This window comes from Engystomops pustulosus, chromosome 6, assembly GCF_040894005.1.
Source record: "Engystomops pustulosus chromosome 6, aEngPut4.maternal, whole genome shotgun sequence".
In the NCBI taxonomy this organism is placed as follows: Eukaryota; Metazoa; Chordata; class Amphibia; order Anura; family Leptodactylidae; genus Engystomops; species Engystomops pustulosus.
Genome location: NC_092416.1, coordinates 136,969,321 through 136,986,566, shown reverse-complemented (window position 1 = coordinate 136,986,566; position 17,246 = coordinate 136,969,321). Strand labels below are relative to the sequence as shown.

The window sequence follows — 17,246 nt, the reverse complement described above, 5'->3', positions numbered from 1 at the left end:
TATAACATCTCCCTATATCTCCTCCTATTACTCCATATAACCTCTCCCTATATCTCCTCCTATTACACCATATAACATCTCCCTATATCTCCTCCTATTACTCCATATAACATCTCCCTATATCTCCTCCTATTACTGCATATAACCTCTCCCTATATCTCCTCCTATTACTCCATATAACATCTCCTATATCTCCTCCTATTACTGCATATAACATCTCCCTATATCTCCTCCTATTACTCCATATAACCTCTCCCTATATCTCCCCCTATTACTCCATATAACATCTCCCTCTATCTCCTCCTATTACTCCATATAACCTCTCCCTATATCTCCTCCTATTACACCATATAACATCTCCCTATATCTCCTCCTATTACTCCATATAACATCTCCCTATATCTCCTTCTATTACTCCATATAACCTCTCCCTATATCTCCTCCTATTACTCCATATAACCTCTCCCTATATCTCCTCCTATTACTCCATATAACATCTCCCTATATCTCCTCCTATTACTCCATATAACATCTCCCTATATCTCCTCCTATTACTCTATATAACATCTCCCTATATCTCCTCCTATTACTCCATATAACATCTCCCTATATCTCCTCCTATTACTCCATATAACCTCTCCCTATATCTCCTCCTATTACTCCATATAACCTCTCCCTATATCTCCTCCTATTACTCCATATAACATCTCCCTATATCTCCTCCTATTACTCCATATAACCTCTCCCTATATCTCCTCCTATTACTCCATATAACCTCTCCCTATATCTCTTCCTATTACTCCATATAACCTCTCCCTATATCTCCTCCTATTACTCCATATAACCTCTCCCTATATCTCCTCCTATTACTCCATATAACATCTCCCTATATCTCCTCCTATTACTCCATATAACATCTCCCTATATCTCCTCCTGTTACTCCATATAATATCTCCCTATATCTCCTCCTACTACACCATATAACCTCTGCCTATATCTCCTCCTATTACTCCATATAACCTCTCCCTATATCTCCTCCTATTACTCCATATAACATCTCCCTATATCTCCTCCTATTACTCCATATAACCTCTCCCTATATCTCCTCCTATTACTCCATATAACCTCTCCCTATATCTCCTCCTATTACTCCATATAACATCTCCCTATATCTCCTCCTATTACACCATATAACCTCTCCCTATATCTCCTCCTATTACTCCATATAACATCTCCCTATATCTCCTCCTATTACTCCATATAACATCTCCCTATATCTCCTCCTGTTACTCCATATAACATCTCCCTATATCTCCTCCTATTACTCCATATAACATCTCCCTATATCTCCTCCTATTACTCCATATAACATCTCCCTATATCTCCTCCTATTACTCCCTATAACATCTCCCTATATCTCCTACTATTACTCCATATAACCTCTCCCTATATGTCCTCCGATTACTCTATATAACCTCTCCCTATATCTCCTCCTATTACTCCATATAACATCTCCTTATATCTCCTCCTATTACTCCATATAACATCTCCCTATATCTCCTCCTATTACTCCATATAACATCTCCTATATCTCCTCCTATTACTGCATATAACATCTCCCTATATCTCCTCCTATTACTCCCTATAACATCTCTCTATATCCCCTCCTATTACTCCATATAACATCTCCCTATATCTCCTCCTATTACTCCATATAACCTCTCCCTATATCTCCTCCTATTACTCCATATAACCTCTCCCTATATCTCCTCCTATTACTCCCTATAACATCTCCCTATATCTCCTCCTATTACTCTATATAACCTCTCCCTATATCTCCTCCTATTACTCCATATAACATCTCCTTATATCTCCTCCTATTACTCCATATAACATCTCCCTATATCTCCTCCTATTACCCCATATAACATCTCCCTATATCTCCTCCTATTACTCCATATAACATCTCCTATATCTCCTCCTATTACTGCATATAACATCTCCCTATATCTCCTCCTATTACTCCATATAACATCTCCCTATATCTCTTCCTATTACTCCCTATAACATCTCCCTATATCTCCTCCTATTACTGCATATAACCTCTCCCTATATCTCCTCCTATTACTCCATATAACATCTCCTATATCTCCTCCTATTACTGCATATAACATCTCCCTATATCTCCTCCTATTACTCCATATAACCTCTCCCTATATCTCCCCCTATTACTCCATATAACATCTCCCTCTATCTCCTCCTATTACTCCATATAACCTCTCCCTATATCTCCTCCTATTACACCATATAACATCTCCCTATATCTCCTCCTATTACTCCATATAACATCTCCCTATATCTCCTTCTATTACTCCATATAACCTCTCCCTATATCTCCTCCTATTACTCCATATAACCTCTCCCTATATCTCCTCCTATTACTCCATATAACATCTCCCTATATCTCCTCCTATTACTCCATATAACCTCTCCCTATATCTCCTCCTATTACTCCATATAACCTCTCCCTATATCTCCTCCTATTACACCATATAACATCTCCCTATATCTCCTCCTATTACTCCATATAACATCTCCCTATATCTCCTCCTATTACTGCATATAACCTCTCCCTATATCTCCTCCTATTACTCCATATAACATCTCCTATATCTCCTCCTATTACTGCATATAACATCTCCCTATATCTCCTCCTATTACTCCATATAACCTCTCCCTATATCTCCCCCTATTACTCCATATAACATCTCCCTCTATCTCCTCCTATTACTCCATATAACCTCTCCCTATATCTCCTCCTATTACACCATATAACATCTCCCTATATCTCCTCCTATTACTCCATATAACATCTCCCTATATCTCCTTCTATTACTCCATATAACCTCTCCCTATATCTCCTCCTATTACTCCATATAACATCTCCCTATATCTCCTCCTATTACTCCATATAACATCTCTCTATATATCCTCCTATTACTCCATATAACCTCTCCCTATATCTCCTCCTATTACTCCATATAACCTCTCCCTATATCTCCTCCTATTACTCCATATAACATCTCCCTATATCTCCTCCTATTACTCCATATAACCTCTCCCTATATCTCCTCCTATTACTCCATATAACATCCCCCTATATCTCCTCCTATTACTCCATATAACCTCTCCCTATATCTCTTCCTATTACTCCATATAACATCCCTCTATATCTCCTTCTATTACTCCATATAACCTCTCCCTATATCTCCTCCTATTACTCCATATAACATCTCCCTATATCTCCTCCTATTACTCCATATAACATCTCTCTATATATCCTCCTATTACTCCATATAACCTATCCCTATATCTCCTCCTATTACTCCATATAACATCTCCCTATATCTCCTCCTATTACTCTATATAACCTCTCCCTATATCTCCTCCTATTACTCTATATAACCTCTCCCTGTATCTCCTCCTATTACTCCATAAAACATCCCCTTATATCTCCTCCTATTACTCCATATAACATCTCCCTATATCTCCTCCTATTACTCCATATAACCTCTCCCTATATCTCCTCCTATTACTCTGTATAGGGATGATTAGTAGTAGGCAGATGTCCTGATCTCCGCTCCTGTTTGTTGGCTAAGTGAAGTGTGACAAGGTGACAGGTCTTGGGACAGTCTCCCAGTATTCAATGGTTGTGAATGGGATGGCAGACAGTTCCCGTTGTCCTGGTAATGACCTCATTCACATCCGCTAGGCTTACAAATGATAAAGAAATAAGGAGGGGGAGACTGGATAGAAGAAGAGACACAACATAACAGAACCCCGATAGTTCCAAACCAAATGAGCAGAGCTTTGACCCTAATACAGGGAGCAGGAAAAGATCTATGAAATGTATTGATCAGAATATTGAAATAACGTTTTACTTTAATGTGGTATTGAGTTACAATAATACAATCAAAATCCATCATTCTAAACCAGGGACATTTACTAATAGATCCAGACACTGTGACTGGGGAAATATTCTTATCTTGTGGACTCCTTCCAAATTATGCTAATGAGCCTGAAGGGCTCCTGTAGGTGTTACCGGAGACCCTTAGTGTTGTAGCATCACAGGCTGTTACACTGTCTCCCCCTAACCTTAACCCCTAACAGACATGTGACGTAATAGTAAGTCACATGTCAGCTACAGGTGTATGGAGGGCTCACTCTCTCCATACAAGGTGGGCATTTGCTACCCATTGCAGCAAACACCCATTGGTAACACCCAAAGTTGGTGCTGGCACCGATCTTGAGTGCTAACCATGTAAATGTTTCCGGCAAAGCACATTGTAATAAATGATGTGGTAAATCATTACACTGCAGTACATGGTAGGATCAGACAACCAAGGGTTAAAATACCGTAGGTGAGGGGGGGGCGGGGGTCCTGAAAATGAGTAAAAAATAAAGTTTAAAAAAATTACATTAAAAAACCTAAAAATTCAAATCACTGCCCTTTCTCTAGAACTGATCTAAAAATAGTTAAAATCATAAACATGTTAGGTATCGCCTCGTCCCAAAATGTCTGATCTATCAAAATATAATAAAAGTTATTATTGGCATTTAGCCTCGTAATGGAAGATGATGTATGGGTCAGGAGGCCACTGTATAATGGGGAGAAGAGCAAGTTTTATCTGCAGGCATCTGCTTGCTCTACTCCCACTTATATGGTGCCCTCCAGAACCGAAAAAATGTCATGCTGACGTAACCCATACATCATCTTCCCACCAAGAAGACAAGCTTATAAGTCACATACATTTAATGTATTGCACACTTTATGTAACTGAGGAAGAGCCAGGTCCGGGTTCGAAGCGCATTTTACCAATCGAACCAATAAAAAACCTTAATCGGAATAAAACATATTATTTCGAGTGATTGGCGCCGTAAATATCCTGGAAACCACCATCCAGTCATCTAACAATCTATCAGTTCAAATATAGTTACCAATTATCCATAATATCTAAAATTAGGCAGTTTTGGGTGAAGTCTGCATAAACCACAGAACTTTTCAGTGCAGAGTTCATACAGAAATTCCCAATATCCTGAGATAATTCAACAAAAATTTGAGAAAACCTTGTGCAGTTTCTATAAATGAAGATAGAAGTGTCTCCTATGCACAAATGAAGGCAGAAGTGGATTATAACATGGGCAGTTTGGGCAGAAAATCAGGAAACTGGGGGTCCATTGCAACTTTAACCACCCACTAAGTGTGATACTGCCCTGCAGAGTTATTTTTAAAAGATGACTTCCAGTGCAGAAATCCTCAAAGACGTTTGCCGGCTCTGGACACACATGTATACAAGAGCCCTTCTAGTAACTTTCATGGTCCTCCAAAGGTCCTTACACTGCAGAACTGTAAGCCGGCAGAGAATTCTGTTATTGTTTTATAGGAAGTAAATTTTAAACAATTAAAACACTTTTTCGACTTGTGTAGGGCACATAATTTCCACACTGCAAAGGGCCCAGTGCCGTCCCTGCTGAATACATAAAAGAAGCAAAAGGTATTGTAGTCATTTCCTAGCATCGTGTAAATACAGCCAATACTATATAAAAAAGAAACATTCCAAAGGGGAAAAGGACAGAAAGAAATTAGGAAGTGAGATGGCAGGAGATAAATATGATGAGTAATTAACTTGCGGTCTGGGACCCAGCCAGAAACTTTGGACACAATATATACTTTGTGTGTTAAAAGAGGAAATCTTACAGAAATAAAACAAAAGAGCCCAGGCGCCGCATCCACACAAAACATGGCTGTTTGTCAATTTAAGTAGATCCCTAGCTACCGACTAACACAAAGCAGTGGCCCCGGGGGACTTCCAGCAAGGCACAGATAGCAAATACATGTCACAGCCTAGCAGTCATCCTACCTGCCATCATACAATGTGTCGGGAAGCCACACATAGCCACATACAGCAGGACACCAGTTCCCTAGCCAGGGACAGATTTACCGATACTGCCCTCTGCTCATAAAAATCCGTTAGTGTTAGGGAGGCCCAACATACTGGTAGACAAGGCATCTGCTGGGTGGCCCCATAGTGGTTGGTCCTATCCTTTCCTTTCCGAGGCTTCAGGATTATGGAAATCAACTGAGGGCAAACAAATACCAGAGCCCTATATCCTGTGTACTAAAAAAAACCCACAAAGGCAAATTTACATATGCATTTAGGAAGTGTGCAAGTGTTTAAATAGCACATGTCCCCACATCTTTCTATGTTGCTTTTGCCCTGTATGTGGGCCGACAGCATGGGCCGCAAGTGGAGCAAGTCCTATTCCTCTGCTCGTGTTTCCTTTTTCTATAGGCATGGGCACGTGGACGTGGCTCACCTGCCAATGACACGTTAGAAAACAATGGACCATGGAGCACACATACACGTGCAGGTAGGATAGCTTGCGTCTTATCCCAAAAAATCTGCAATTCACCCATAAGTCATTTTAGTCTCGTGGGGATCAACCACTTGCCCTTAACACTTCAACCCTTGCAGTGTCCTGACACATTTCATCCCCTTGTGGGATACTTCATGTGCCACAATTGGTGCTCTAATTCCACTTTATCACTCTGACCATAACACATCCATATATGGATTTTCTAAGTGTTTTAAGTTGAAAGTAGTTTAGTATCTGGCAGAAAGAAAAACTTTGGCCCATATGAGAGGAAAGGAAGGTGGCACCATGAATGGATCATGTCACAGTCATAAACAAAGTACATGGTGGACTGTTGGGTCAGTAAGGATAATTGGGAGATATAGTAATTATCTAGTTACATGACCCTTTCCAACACCAGGGTATACTTGGCATAAGGATACTGTGTGATCAGAACATGTATAGGATTCCTCAGAGATGAGATAAGGGCCACAGGGCTACAGACAGGCTCACTATCTTAAACTTATAGCCTCTTACTTATTCTCACATTGGTTGGGCCCTAAACGTGAAGCACAAATAAAGTGCTGAGTGCAGGCTGGACCTTTGTTTCTCTCTTCACTGCATTACATGCCCTAGTTGGCCTTTCCTTCCATGCGTCATCATCTACAAGGCAACCGGTGATTCTCTACTGACCATCACATCTTCTAAAGGTGTAAATTAAATCTAGAGGCACTCCTGTCCCTGGTGTCATCATTTAGATATTTACTTAAGGGTTTCCCCATTTCCTTACAGACATCAGTCAAACTAAAGAGACCCAATCCCATACACATAAGATGAAATATGCAAATCTGAGGTGTAGAATAGCCTTTTCAATCTCCAACCCCTGATGCAGCTATCATAGGAGGAAAAGGATTGGGAAAGTTGGAGTTGCCTGATTCTCTGGTTCTTGGGAGCCCCTGCACTTCAATGAGATTGGCACCAACAGTTAGCAAAGACACCTCTGCACTACTGATAGTGAAGTCTGCTTCTGTCTTTAGCATGAAATAACTGATTGCGGGTTACTAGGTGTGATCAACTACTAATAACCTTTCCTATGGATAGAAATTAAAGGGAGTGTACACAAGTGAATGTGGCAGTACAAAGGGCACTTCATAAGTTTTCCAGATGTACCTGTCTTCTTTCCCTGTGTTCTGTCATGAGAAAATTCAGTTTTTACAATAATGCAAATGATATCTTTAGTGCATTAGGGGTAGGACCAAAACATCTGGTGCACTAAGATAAGTACTGAATTTCATTGACAGTTGACAGATTTCTGTAATACTCTAAACTTATCTTTAGAAAGCATAGAAAAGCCCAGATTTGTTAAAGCCCCTGTCGGACTTTTTTAGTGCAAGCTGGTTGCACAGGTATTTAAGAAGTGTCTGCGCCACATGTGTCGTGGCTGCAATATTCCCGATGTGACACAAATTACTGCACATAAAGGGGCATTCCTGCGCACAGTTGGACCGTGCGCCACATTTATCGTGCAGTGTACGACAGAAGTGTGTCGTTCGCCCCATGTTAAAGGTGCACCAAAAAGTAGTGAACTACTCTGTCAGTGCAAAGAGCGCCAGATTCAGGAAGGACGCGCGCCACATTTCATGAATCTGACGCACGCCCTGCACGCTACACAGGCAAAGTGCAGTTTCCATTGTTTTTGATAAATGTGAGCCAAAATGTCACACAGTTTTTACAAGTTTTGGCAAATAAACCACATTTATATTGCATGATATTTTTTACAACCAATAAAACACCATTAGCATCTGAAAAGAAGTGACCTATGTTTGGAATTTGGATCTGATAGTTGGATGAAAGATCTTAACATTCCTTGAAAGAACATTCTAAGAAAGATCAATCTTCTGTCTCATTGTATCATTTTTCAATTTATTGTCATTTTGAACAACTATAATAAACAATATGGACATACAACTATCACCTACCTCAATCTTATTGTTAAGATTATGGTCTGTGTGTTGGATGGATGTTCCTGCCTTAAACCAAATACACCTAAATAGAGCAAAGCATGTAAATAAATCTGATGGGCCAAAATCACCCATGAACAATGGCCCGAATTGTGTTTACAAGGGTGTCAAATGTAGTCATACACAAAATATAGTTTTATTCTAAAAGTCTAATAGTATTCAAGTCCATACATTGTTGCCATTGGCCATACATTTTCAATGACGACAGTGAGAGATAATCAATCTTTTTCAGGAAAATGTATTCAAGGAAGGTTTGTCTTGGATGAAAGATTTTTCATCAAACCATCGGATGACAAATTCCAAACATAGCCTATTTTTCTCTGGATGATGATATTTGCCATTGTTTGCCTTAAACAATACATTGTTTTATTGCATCTGATAAATGGCCATAATTGTTGAAATCATTCAATTTTGTTTTCTGAAACTTTCATTTGATGTGTATGGCCACGTTATTGGAGTTCCTTTTAGATAAAAAAAATTACAACAAGAACATTGGCTATTTAGGGATAGAACAGAATGGCTGCCATCTTCCAAAACCAGCACTGTAAGTGTCCACTGAGCGGGACACGACCTATGAATAGATGTCTTTCTTATTCTGGAAAACCCCTTTGACTTAAAAACTATGGGACTTATATGTCACTACAGTCATCATTATCCTGAGACACTCAAGGTGTAGCCCACTTTCATTGATAAACTTTCAAAGGTATAAGTGGGCATCAACCCAAAGAATAGTAAATATAGAGAGGTTTGTTCTATACTTGGCGACTGGGATTACTAGGCACACCCTATTCCAATAGATAAGACATTCCACCAAAAAAACTATATAATGGTATTCCTACATCTTGAAATTTCATGAGCGGGGAGGCCTGCTTTACAGTAACCATATATTATCCTCACATTGTACTCCATGCATCTGCATGCATACTATTACAATAGACTTGTAAAAGATTATACACGAGGCATAGCAACCCATGAGTTCACTGCGTTCATTAATGCTGGATGGCACCGGATTGATAAAAGCTGCACCCTGATTGGTTGCTATGATGCCTAGCAGATTTGTACCAATGCACCATGGCACCCTATACTTAAAAGGGGAGGTCTCCATTTACAATGTGTATTCTTTTGTTTCATTCTTGTGCAGATACAAATATGTGGATTATTGTTATAATGTGGTAAATAAGTAAAATGGTGACCACCCAAAATTTCATCCGGCACAGATGCCCCTTGAAAGAGAGATATAAGAAGAAGTCATCTGCCAGGAAGACAGCTGGGAGCTGAGACAGCTGATATTAGGAGTTACTACAAATAGAGAGGGACAGAGACTGCTAATATACACTTTTCCCTGGAGAATCACATTCACCAACATTCCCTAAACATGTGAGTGTGCCAGGAAGGGGGGGGGGGATCTTACCGCCTTCTCCTCCTTTAATACAAAAGCCCCTACAGGATAGGGCATCATGTGATACTAAGGCAATGAACCCCCTAGCTCCTATTAGAATGACTTACCTCATCACCATCTCACTAAGCTGTGAGTCACCAGGCTAAATAGACCAGAGATTGGTGAAGCGTTGCCCTTTATATGCCCACCTTCCCATTATATAAACTCAGCGACGTCCTGTTTATCACAATGTAACACATTTCTCTCTATAAGATGGATACAATGTAACATCAATCATTAAAATACAATCCGTCTTGATCACTGGGTGGATTAGCAATTTCTACACCCAAAATCCATCCCCACCCATTACATCACACATTACAATTACCCTGGAGACTGTATCCCCCTCCCCTAACTGTGTTACTCCAGTATTCCAGCTACCCACAGCTCCGCCAGCCTCATCCACATGACATATCCAGCAGTGAATGCACCCCAAAAAAAATGAATGAAGTCTACCTGAAATCAGAAGCCGCAGAATAAGGTCACCATAATTTATCAGTTTGAGCCAATCAGACATGAGAAGTCCTTTCTCCTATCAGAGATCAGAACCACCCTCTCCTATGCATTCACCCCAGTGTTGGTAACAATAGAGCCTGCACCCCAGCACCCCCACATCCAGCAGGCATCACCCATACAGACATGCCAGGAACACAAAATGCATTGAGTGGATTCATAGCAGAGCTCCATGCACATCCTGTGACCCTGCTACCACCCATCTCATTGTCTTCCCATCCTGCAGACTTACCCTGAGGCATAGGGGGCTCCACCAGGGATTTTGCATGGCAGCCTATGCAGCACATCAACATAAGGCCCAGCCAAGGATTCCTGAGGCCCCCAGAAGGCATCCCTAAATCCAGTGCTCGCCCCATGCCTCCCACTCATCACCCCTCCATTCTTCCTTCTCCTCTACATACAGACAGCTTCTGCTCCTGCTTCTCCTCCTCCCCTCCTCTGTCTCCCCTGTGCCACACCTCCCCCCTTCTCTTTCCACTGAAAACCAGCGCCATCTGCTGGCCACATGTGGCGTTACAGGGATAAGCTCATTGAGGTGACAATATTGCTTTACTGGCAAAACCTCATAGATACAAGGGGTTTTCTCACCGCCAATGATGACTGTGCCCCCTCCCTTGCCATACTGGCTCTTGTCCTATTATCTGCCAAACCTTAAGCACTACCTGGACAGACAGCATGCAATCCATACCTGGATGGTTCAATACCCAAACCCTGAAATGAGCAATAAAGCAGCATTGTATATCACCTTAATTTTGTATATCACCTTAATTTCACCTATAGATTTTTACATGAGGGCAGAACCTTGACAAAGCAATAAGAAAAGAATTTGCCTTATTATTTCAGTTAACCCTTTGATGTTGCCTAAGGAATTCCACTTATTACAACTTTTTTATTGTTTAATAATAATTCTTTATTAAAGCACGTTAATAGCTGACATAAGGCCTTGCTTTATGTGAAGGTTTGCAATCGAAAATTTCTTTTATATGAAAAATTGCTGGTGGTGTCCTACAGTAATGATGTAGTTCAATAGATGAATCATTTTGTCACCAAAAGCATGTTAAATGGCTACACCCCATATTTCCTCTGAGCCTCATGCCCGTTTTCCGCTGGTGGACATTGGCTCATCGGAATCTGCTTTTGCCAGCGATGTTTATAGTAACAATAGAATGTGGGGCACATTTAGGAAGGTCCTTGCGCCAGTTTTCTGTTGGACTTTGGACTTTCATGCTTGCACATGTGTCACACGCCACCATTTTGTGCCACCACTGCTCTATTCTTCACACTACACAAATAGGTGTTCCGGTGCACGTGCGCCACATTTAACACGTAAAGTCAGACACAAGTGTGTCACACGCCCAATGTTAAAGGAGCACCAAAAAAAGTTGGGGCACTCTGTCAGGCAGTGCAGGGAGTGCCAGATTCATGAAGAAGAGGTGCATAGTACAGACTGCACTGTTTTTAGTAACTGTGCCACCCTGTCTGTGCACAATAGAAGTCTATGCAATCAGCTCAAGGCAAAAAAAATTGTGTGAACATTCCCGTTTATATGAGGCCTTAATTGGAGCTGTACTTCCTGGTGCATGTGTTGTCTATTCTGCATGCGCAAAAAAAGCATCCGTTTTCAGTCCTTTTTGTTTCGGTATCGTTCTTCATTTTTACCATGTTCATATGGCATCCATTGATCTGTTTTTTTCACGTCCTCCATAAAAATTGAGGGTTTGCAAAAATTTGACAAACCCCCTGTCATTTGAGAAAATGGATTGCACATAAATGTCATAATTTTTTTGTTTGTTGAAGTTCATGGTCCGAAAACATAACAATTGGGCATGCTCCAATTCATAAAAGGACATGTGAGAAGACACTTAAACAATAAAAGGGTCAGTATGTTATCTATGCAAATCACACATTACATGCTGAACCAAAAAGTTTTAATGGGCCCTTAAACTTCCCTTTCATAGAGGATGCCAGTCATGTTGAAAGTGCTGCTTACTGGTTCTAGGCATCCGAGAAGGAAGAAAATTGGGTGTACCAGAGGCTCATTTGCATGAACCTAAATACTTTTTTTTCTAACACAAAAGTGCCCTGCACAATGTTGTTTTTTTCTTGTGGGGAGGCTTCCTGAGGCGCTCCGTGCTCGGGTGATGCCGGAGCACCCCAGACTAATTTGTATAACTTTCATCAGTCTATATTTCAGCGAATATAGAGTTATAATAAAACAAGTCCTCGGGAGCTGTCAGGATCAGCGGTAGTGGATCCTCTGTACCACTGCGGGCGATGACGTAAGCCGATACCTGGGAGCTGAGTCTAAGCGGCACCCGGTTTTCACCAGAGCTCGCCGCATCAGACAAGTTTTCTCTAAGGCTATAAGGCACAAATATCCGTCAGGGGACATAGGAGGGGGCTGGGAGTTTATCAGAAAAGGTGGCCGGACAGCAGCAATTACCGGCAAGCTGACCCTTAAAATTTCACAGAGCCGGCAAGCGCACCCTAGGAGGTGCGCTCGCCAAGCCGCAGGAGTTGCCCCTGGAACCCGGTGAGGTGAGTGGGCAGCGGGTGCAGGGAGCCACACGCGCCTGCTGATGGTAGATGTCCTTTAAGCCAGGTTCACACCACATATTATGTAAATGCTGAGCAAATATGGCATATATGCAAATAACAAATATGCTCAGCATATACGTAGACTGAGTTTTGCCTCATTATGTACAGTAGTGAAACATCCCCCACCATGGCCTAGCCTTTCTTGGGTGGTTGTATACAGCCGGGCCCAGAATTCTGTATATATTCAGTACTGTATATACCCTCAGCCTCCGCTAAGCGTACTCTCAGGGAGGAACCCAACAATTGCACATGGACATACACATCTGTGTGTTCTCCTTGTGTGGAGGCAAAAAGAATTCATACCACACATGAGCAAAACACGGATGTACAAGAATCCATTTTTTACAGCCAGCAAAACGGATCTGTTGTGGGAGACCAGTCTAATACTTGGTAGATGTATGCATACTTTTCCATCTTGTCACTCTGCCTTTTTCCTAAAAGACGTAGATGCCCTTTGTACAACGTGCCATAATCCCCGCAGAATGAAGCTCATAGGCTTCACACATTGAATATCTAATCCATTTTAAAATTGAACTTTTGTGCATTGTTCTACCAAGCAAACCAAACAAAGAGACACAAATCTATCCTGTTAGAAGTTGTGATAAAAGGCTTCAAATTTTGTTTGTAAAGATTACAAAAATTCTCTCTCTTTGATATTTGATATCAAAATAATGGACAACTTCTTGGCCTACTAAATGTCTGATATCCAGGACAATTATCTAAAACCAGGATCATTGCTAGGGTCACAAAGATCCAGAGCCTGAGCACTAATGCATTTGTAACACTGTCAAAATCCATATAGTTCCAGAACCAAGCTAACTATTCAAAGACAGTACAAGAACTAAGCTTAATATATAGATAAAGTACCAGAAATAAGTTTACAACATAGATATAATACCAGAACTAAGCTTAATACATAAACACAGTACTGTACTAGACCAAGTTTACTACATAGACAGCATACCAGAATCAATCAGTGCCTGAACTACACAGATTTGGTACTAAAACCAAGTTTTCTGCCTACAGTTCCAAGACCAAGCTGACTACATATATGCAGTACCAGAGCCAAGCTTACTAGACAAATACAGTACCATAACTAAGATTAATTCACATATAAAATATCCAAGTACAACATTTTTTTGAAAAAATTCACATATACTGAAATTGCTCATCAGTTTCGAAATATTCTAGAAAAAAAATCACAAAATATTAGGGAACTCCTAAAATATACCCTTCTATGATAACCGTTAAAATGTACCTGCACAAAGCACAAAAACTATAGTGATATAGTGACCTGTTACAAACAGGTAAAAATACACCAGGCAAAGTATTAGAATCCGGTTATAACAAAAAGTTGTATATACCGTATATGGATTCAGTCAAATACCCTGACAATACTGATGGGTATACAGTATGTACACAAAGTGGGAATGAGCCACCCAACACAGAGAGTGGCTAGTCGCATCAATAGTAGAAACCTATAATGAAAACTTATTGGGGCTCATTTACTAAGGGTCTGAATCGCGCATTTTTGTCGGGTTTCCCGAATATTTTCGATCTGCGCCGAATTGCCCAGGGATTTTGGCGCACGCGATCGGATTGTGGTGCATCGGCGCCGGCTTTCACGTGACAGAAATCGGGAGCGTGGCTGTCGGAAAACCCGAAGGATTCGGAAAAAACGCAGAATTTTTTTTAGAAAATTGTGTCGCAAGAATACATACACTGCACTAAATGCAGTTCCACAATTATATACAGGCAGTCCCCTGCTTAAGAACACCCGACTTACAGACGACCCCTAGTTACGGACCTCTGGATGTTGCTAATTTGCTGTACTTTAGCCTTAGGCTACAATAAATGGCTATAACAGTTATTAAAGGTGTCTGCAGTTAAGATTTATTGTTAATCCTTATGACAATCCAACATTTTAAAAATCTAATTGTCTACAATTCTGTCTGGGGTTACAATTATAAAGTATACAGTTCCAACTTAAAAACAATCCTACAGAACCTATCTTGTACGTAACCCGGGGACTGCCTGTATAGTAGTATATTTCACTAAGCCAGAAAACAATGCTAGCAAAAAAAACCAAAACAAAACCAGGCAATTTAATAAATAAGAAACGTATTAGATCATAAGAGAGAACTTACAGTGGAGCAAGATGGCTGTGTAGGTACAAGCTAAATGTAATCAGCTGTATTCATGGTGTGATCCATGATCAAGAACAATATAGTACAAGCAAATCACTTTAAATCTGTAACCAGGTTTACCCCATTAACCCCTAAGCCCACCATAACGATAAAGTGCGCATGCTGCAGCACGGCACTGCCAAGTTGGTTCTGACATTCCAAAATGTTATGGTAGTGGCTGTCCCACAATATGTCATCCCCAGCCATGGGTGAGCCATTCCTGCCCAACACCAACACGATGTGGAGAAAATAACATGTGCACTGTGCAATGCCATTAGTTGCAAGCTGCACATCACAACTGATATGTGGACTGGTAAGCATGGGCAGGGATGTTACAGAGGGTACGGAAAGTATTCAGGCTTTCACTCTTTCACTGCAGCCAATTGTTTTTTTTCTCATTAACGTACACCCCATGCATCCCATCGTGACAGAAAAAAACAGAAATGTAAATGTAGTAAAGCTGAAATATCACATGGTCATAAGTTTTCAGACCCGTTGATGCAAAAAGTTTTTTGGGGATCCTCTGCCTCTTCCTTGCAGATCCTCTCCAGTTCCTTCAGGTTGGATGAAGAACGTTGGTGGAAGCCATTTTCATGTCTCTCCAGAGATGCTCAAATGGATCCCACAGGACTTGGCTGTGCCGGTGTCTGAGTGAGTGGCTAAAGGGCTGGCTACCTCCTCCATTTTCACCACCATATCTACCTCCAACTCCACGGATGCATCGGACCCATCTCTTGTGTTCCCAGTACTACTTCAATGAAGCCAGAGCTGTACACCCCAGGGTGAAGTACACATGTGCAGGCCTGGAAGGCACTGGAACGAGGTAAGTATAAATGTATTTTAATTTCAGGCACATGAGAACTTGCTTAAGCACAATTTGGGACACTAAAACACTGGTCCATAAGGAACTGTGGGTGGTCTAGTATCCCACATCACCCTGACAGGTCCTCTTTTAGTATTTGCCTGTTTTCTTTGATGGATTATATTCAGTGTAGGATGGCCACTATTTAAGGGCCAAAACTGTTTTACTATTGACAGAGACACATACAAGCTGTGCCAATGATTTACTGAAAAGTTCTAGCCCTTAACTCATTGCTCTAGCTCAAGGTTTGTTGCAGGCCCTGGAAAACATCAGGTCCCGGTATCTTAAAACATTTGGATACTGTAACCAAGACATTTATGCTTGTCCTATCATATTAACACCTCATGGGACCTTCATAGTGGAGTCTCCACCACAAAAGAGGAATTAGTATAATGCTTCTCCCTCTCTTTATTGGGGATGCAGCTTGATTGTTTGGCCGTGTAGAAACCAGAAGCGATCCATATGATAAACATACTGAAGAACTTAACGAATATTATTGGTGAATAAAATTCCAGAACAGAAAATGGCATGCAAACATTTATATGCAATAAACAAAATATAAACAAAAAATAAACAAAACCAAGTGTACATTCTTTAGCAACAGATTTGCGCTTAGTTGCTATGCTGAAGGAACGCTCTATGTGGCAGATATGGAGCTCTACAAGGAATTGTAGTAGACAAATTTAATTGCACAACCAAGGGCAGAGAAGACGCGGTTTGTGATATAAACGGATACCAGTATAAAGTATTTTAGTAAAATAAATCCTATAAACAGCACGTGGGCAGAAATTTAAAAAAGAGGGAATCTGGTTGCCTTTGCATTAAAACCACAGAAAGAAATTCTCACATTTCCTTGTAGATCCCCAAATCAGAACCTCTAAATATGTTCAGACCCTCAACCATTAAATTAATTTCTCATTTGCTTGTCCAGCTGATAGAAACATGTAGTCTGAGGGTGCTGTCAGATGTAACGCTTTGCTCAGTAGAAACTGAATCAGAGCGCACAGGGGTGTGCCATGGGCTGGTCACGTATGCGTTTTCAATCGGCAACTGGAACCCCTTGTCTTGCATTGTCTAAATGCATAGGTGATCGGGCCGATGACCGCCCTGTGCACTTTGATTCTGTTTCTGAACGTGCGCTAACCTGTGGCCGCACAGCATTAGAACTGCATTACTTCAAAGCCAAAAAGTAGCCTTGAGGGGTAGAAGTTATC

At 40.9% G+C, this 17,246-nt stretch overlaps 1 protein-coding gene across 3 annotated transcripts in view; it reads right to left on the bottom strand.

Annotated features, from left to right (window-relative positions):
* The window catches only part of FAM171A2 (family with sequence similarity 171 member A2), a 29,453-nt gene extending 18,629 nt beyond the window's left edge, over positions 1–10,824 (bottom strand). For all 3 annotated transcript variants that reach the window (XM_072111245.1, XM_072111247.1, XM_072111246.1), the window contains exon 1: positions 10,619–10,824. In XM_072111245.1, coding sequence (XP_071967346.1) covers positions 10,619–10,742 — 124 coding nt within the window. In that variant the 5' untranslated portion in view covers positions 10,743–10,824. The remainder of the gene's footprint in view (positions 1–10,618) is intronic.
* Positions 10,825–17,246: the final 6,422 nt, after the last annotated feature.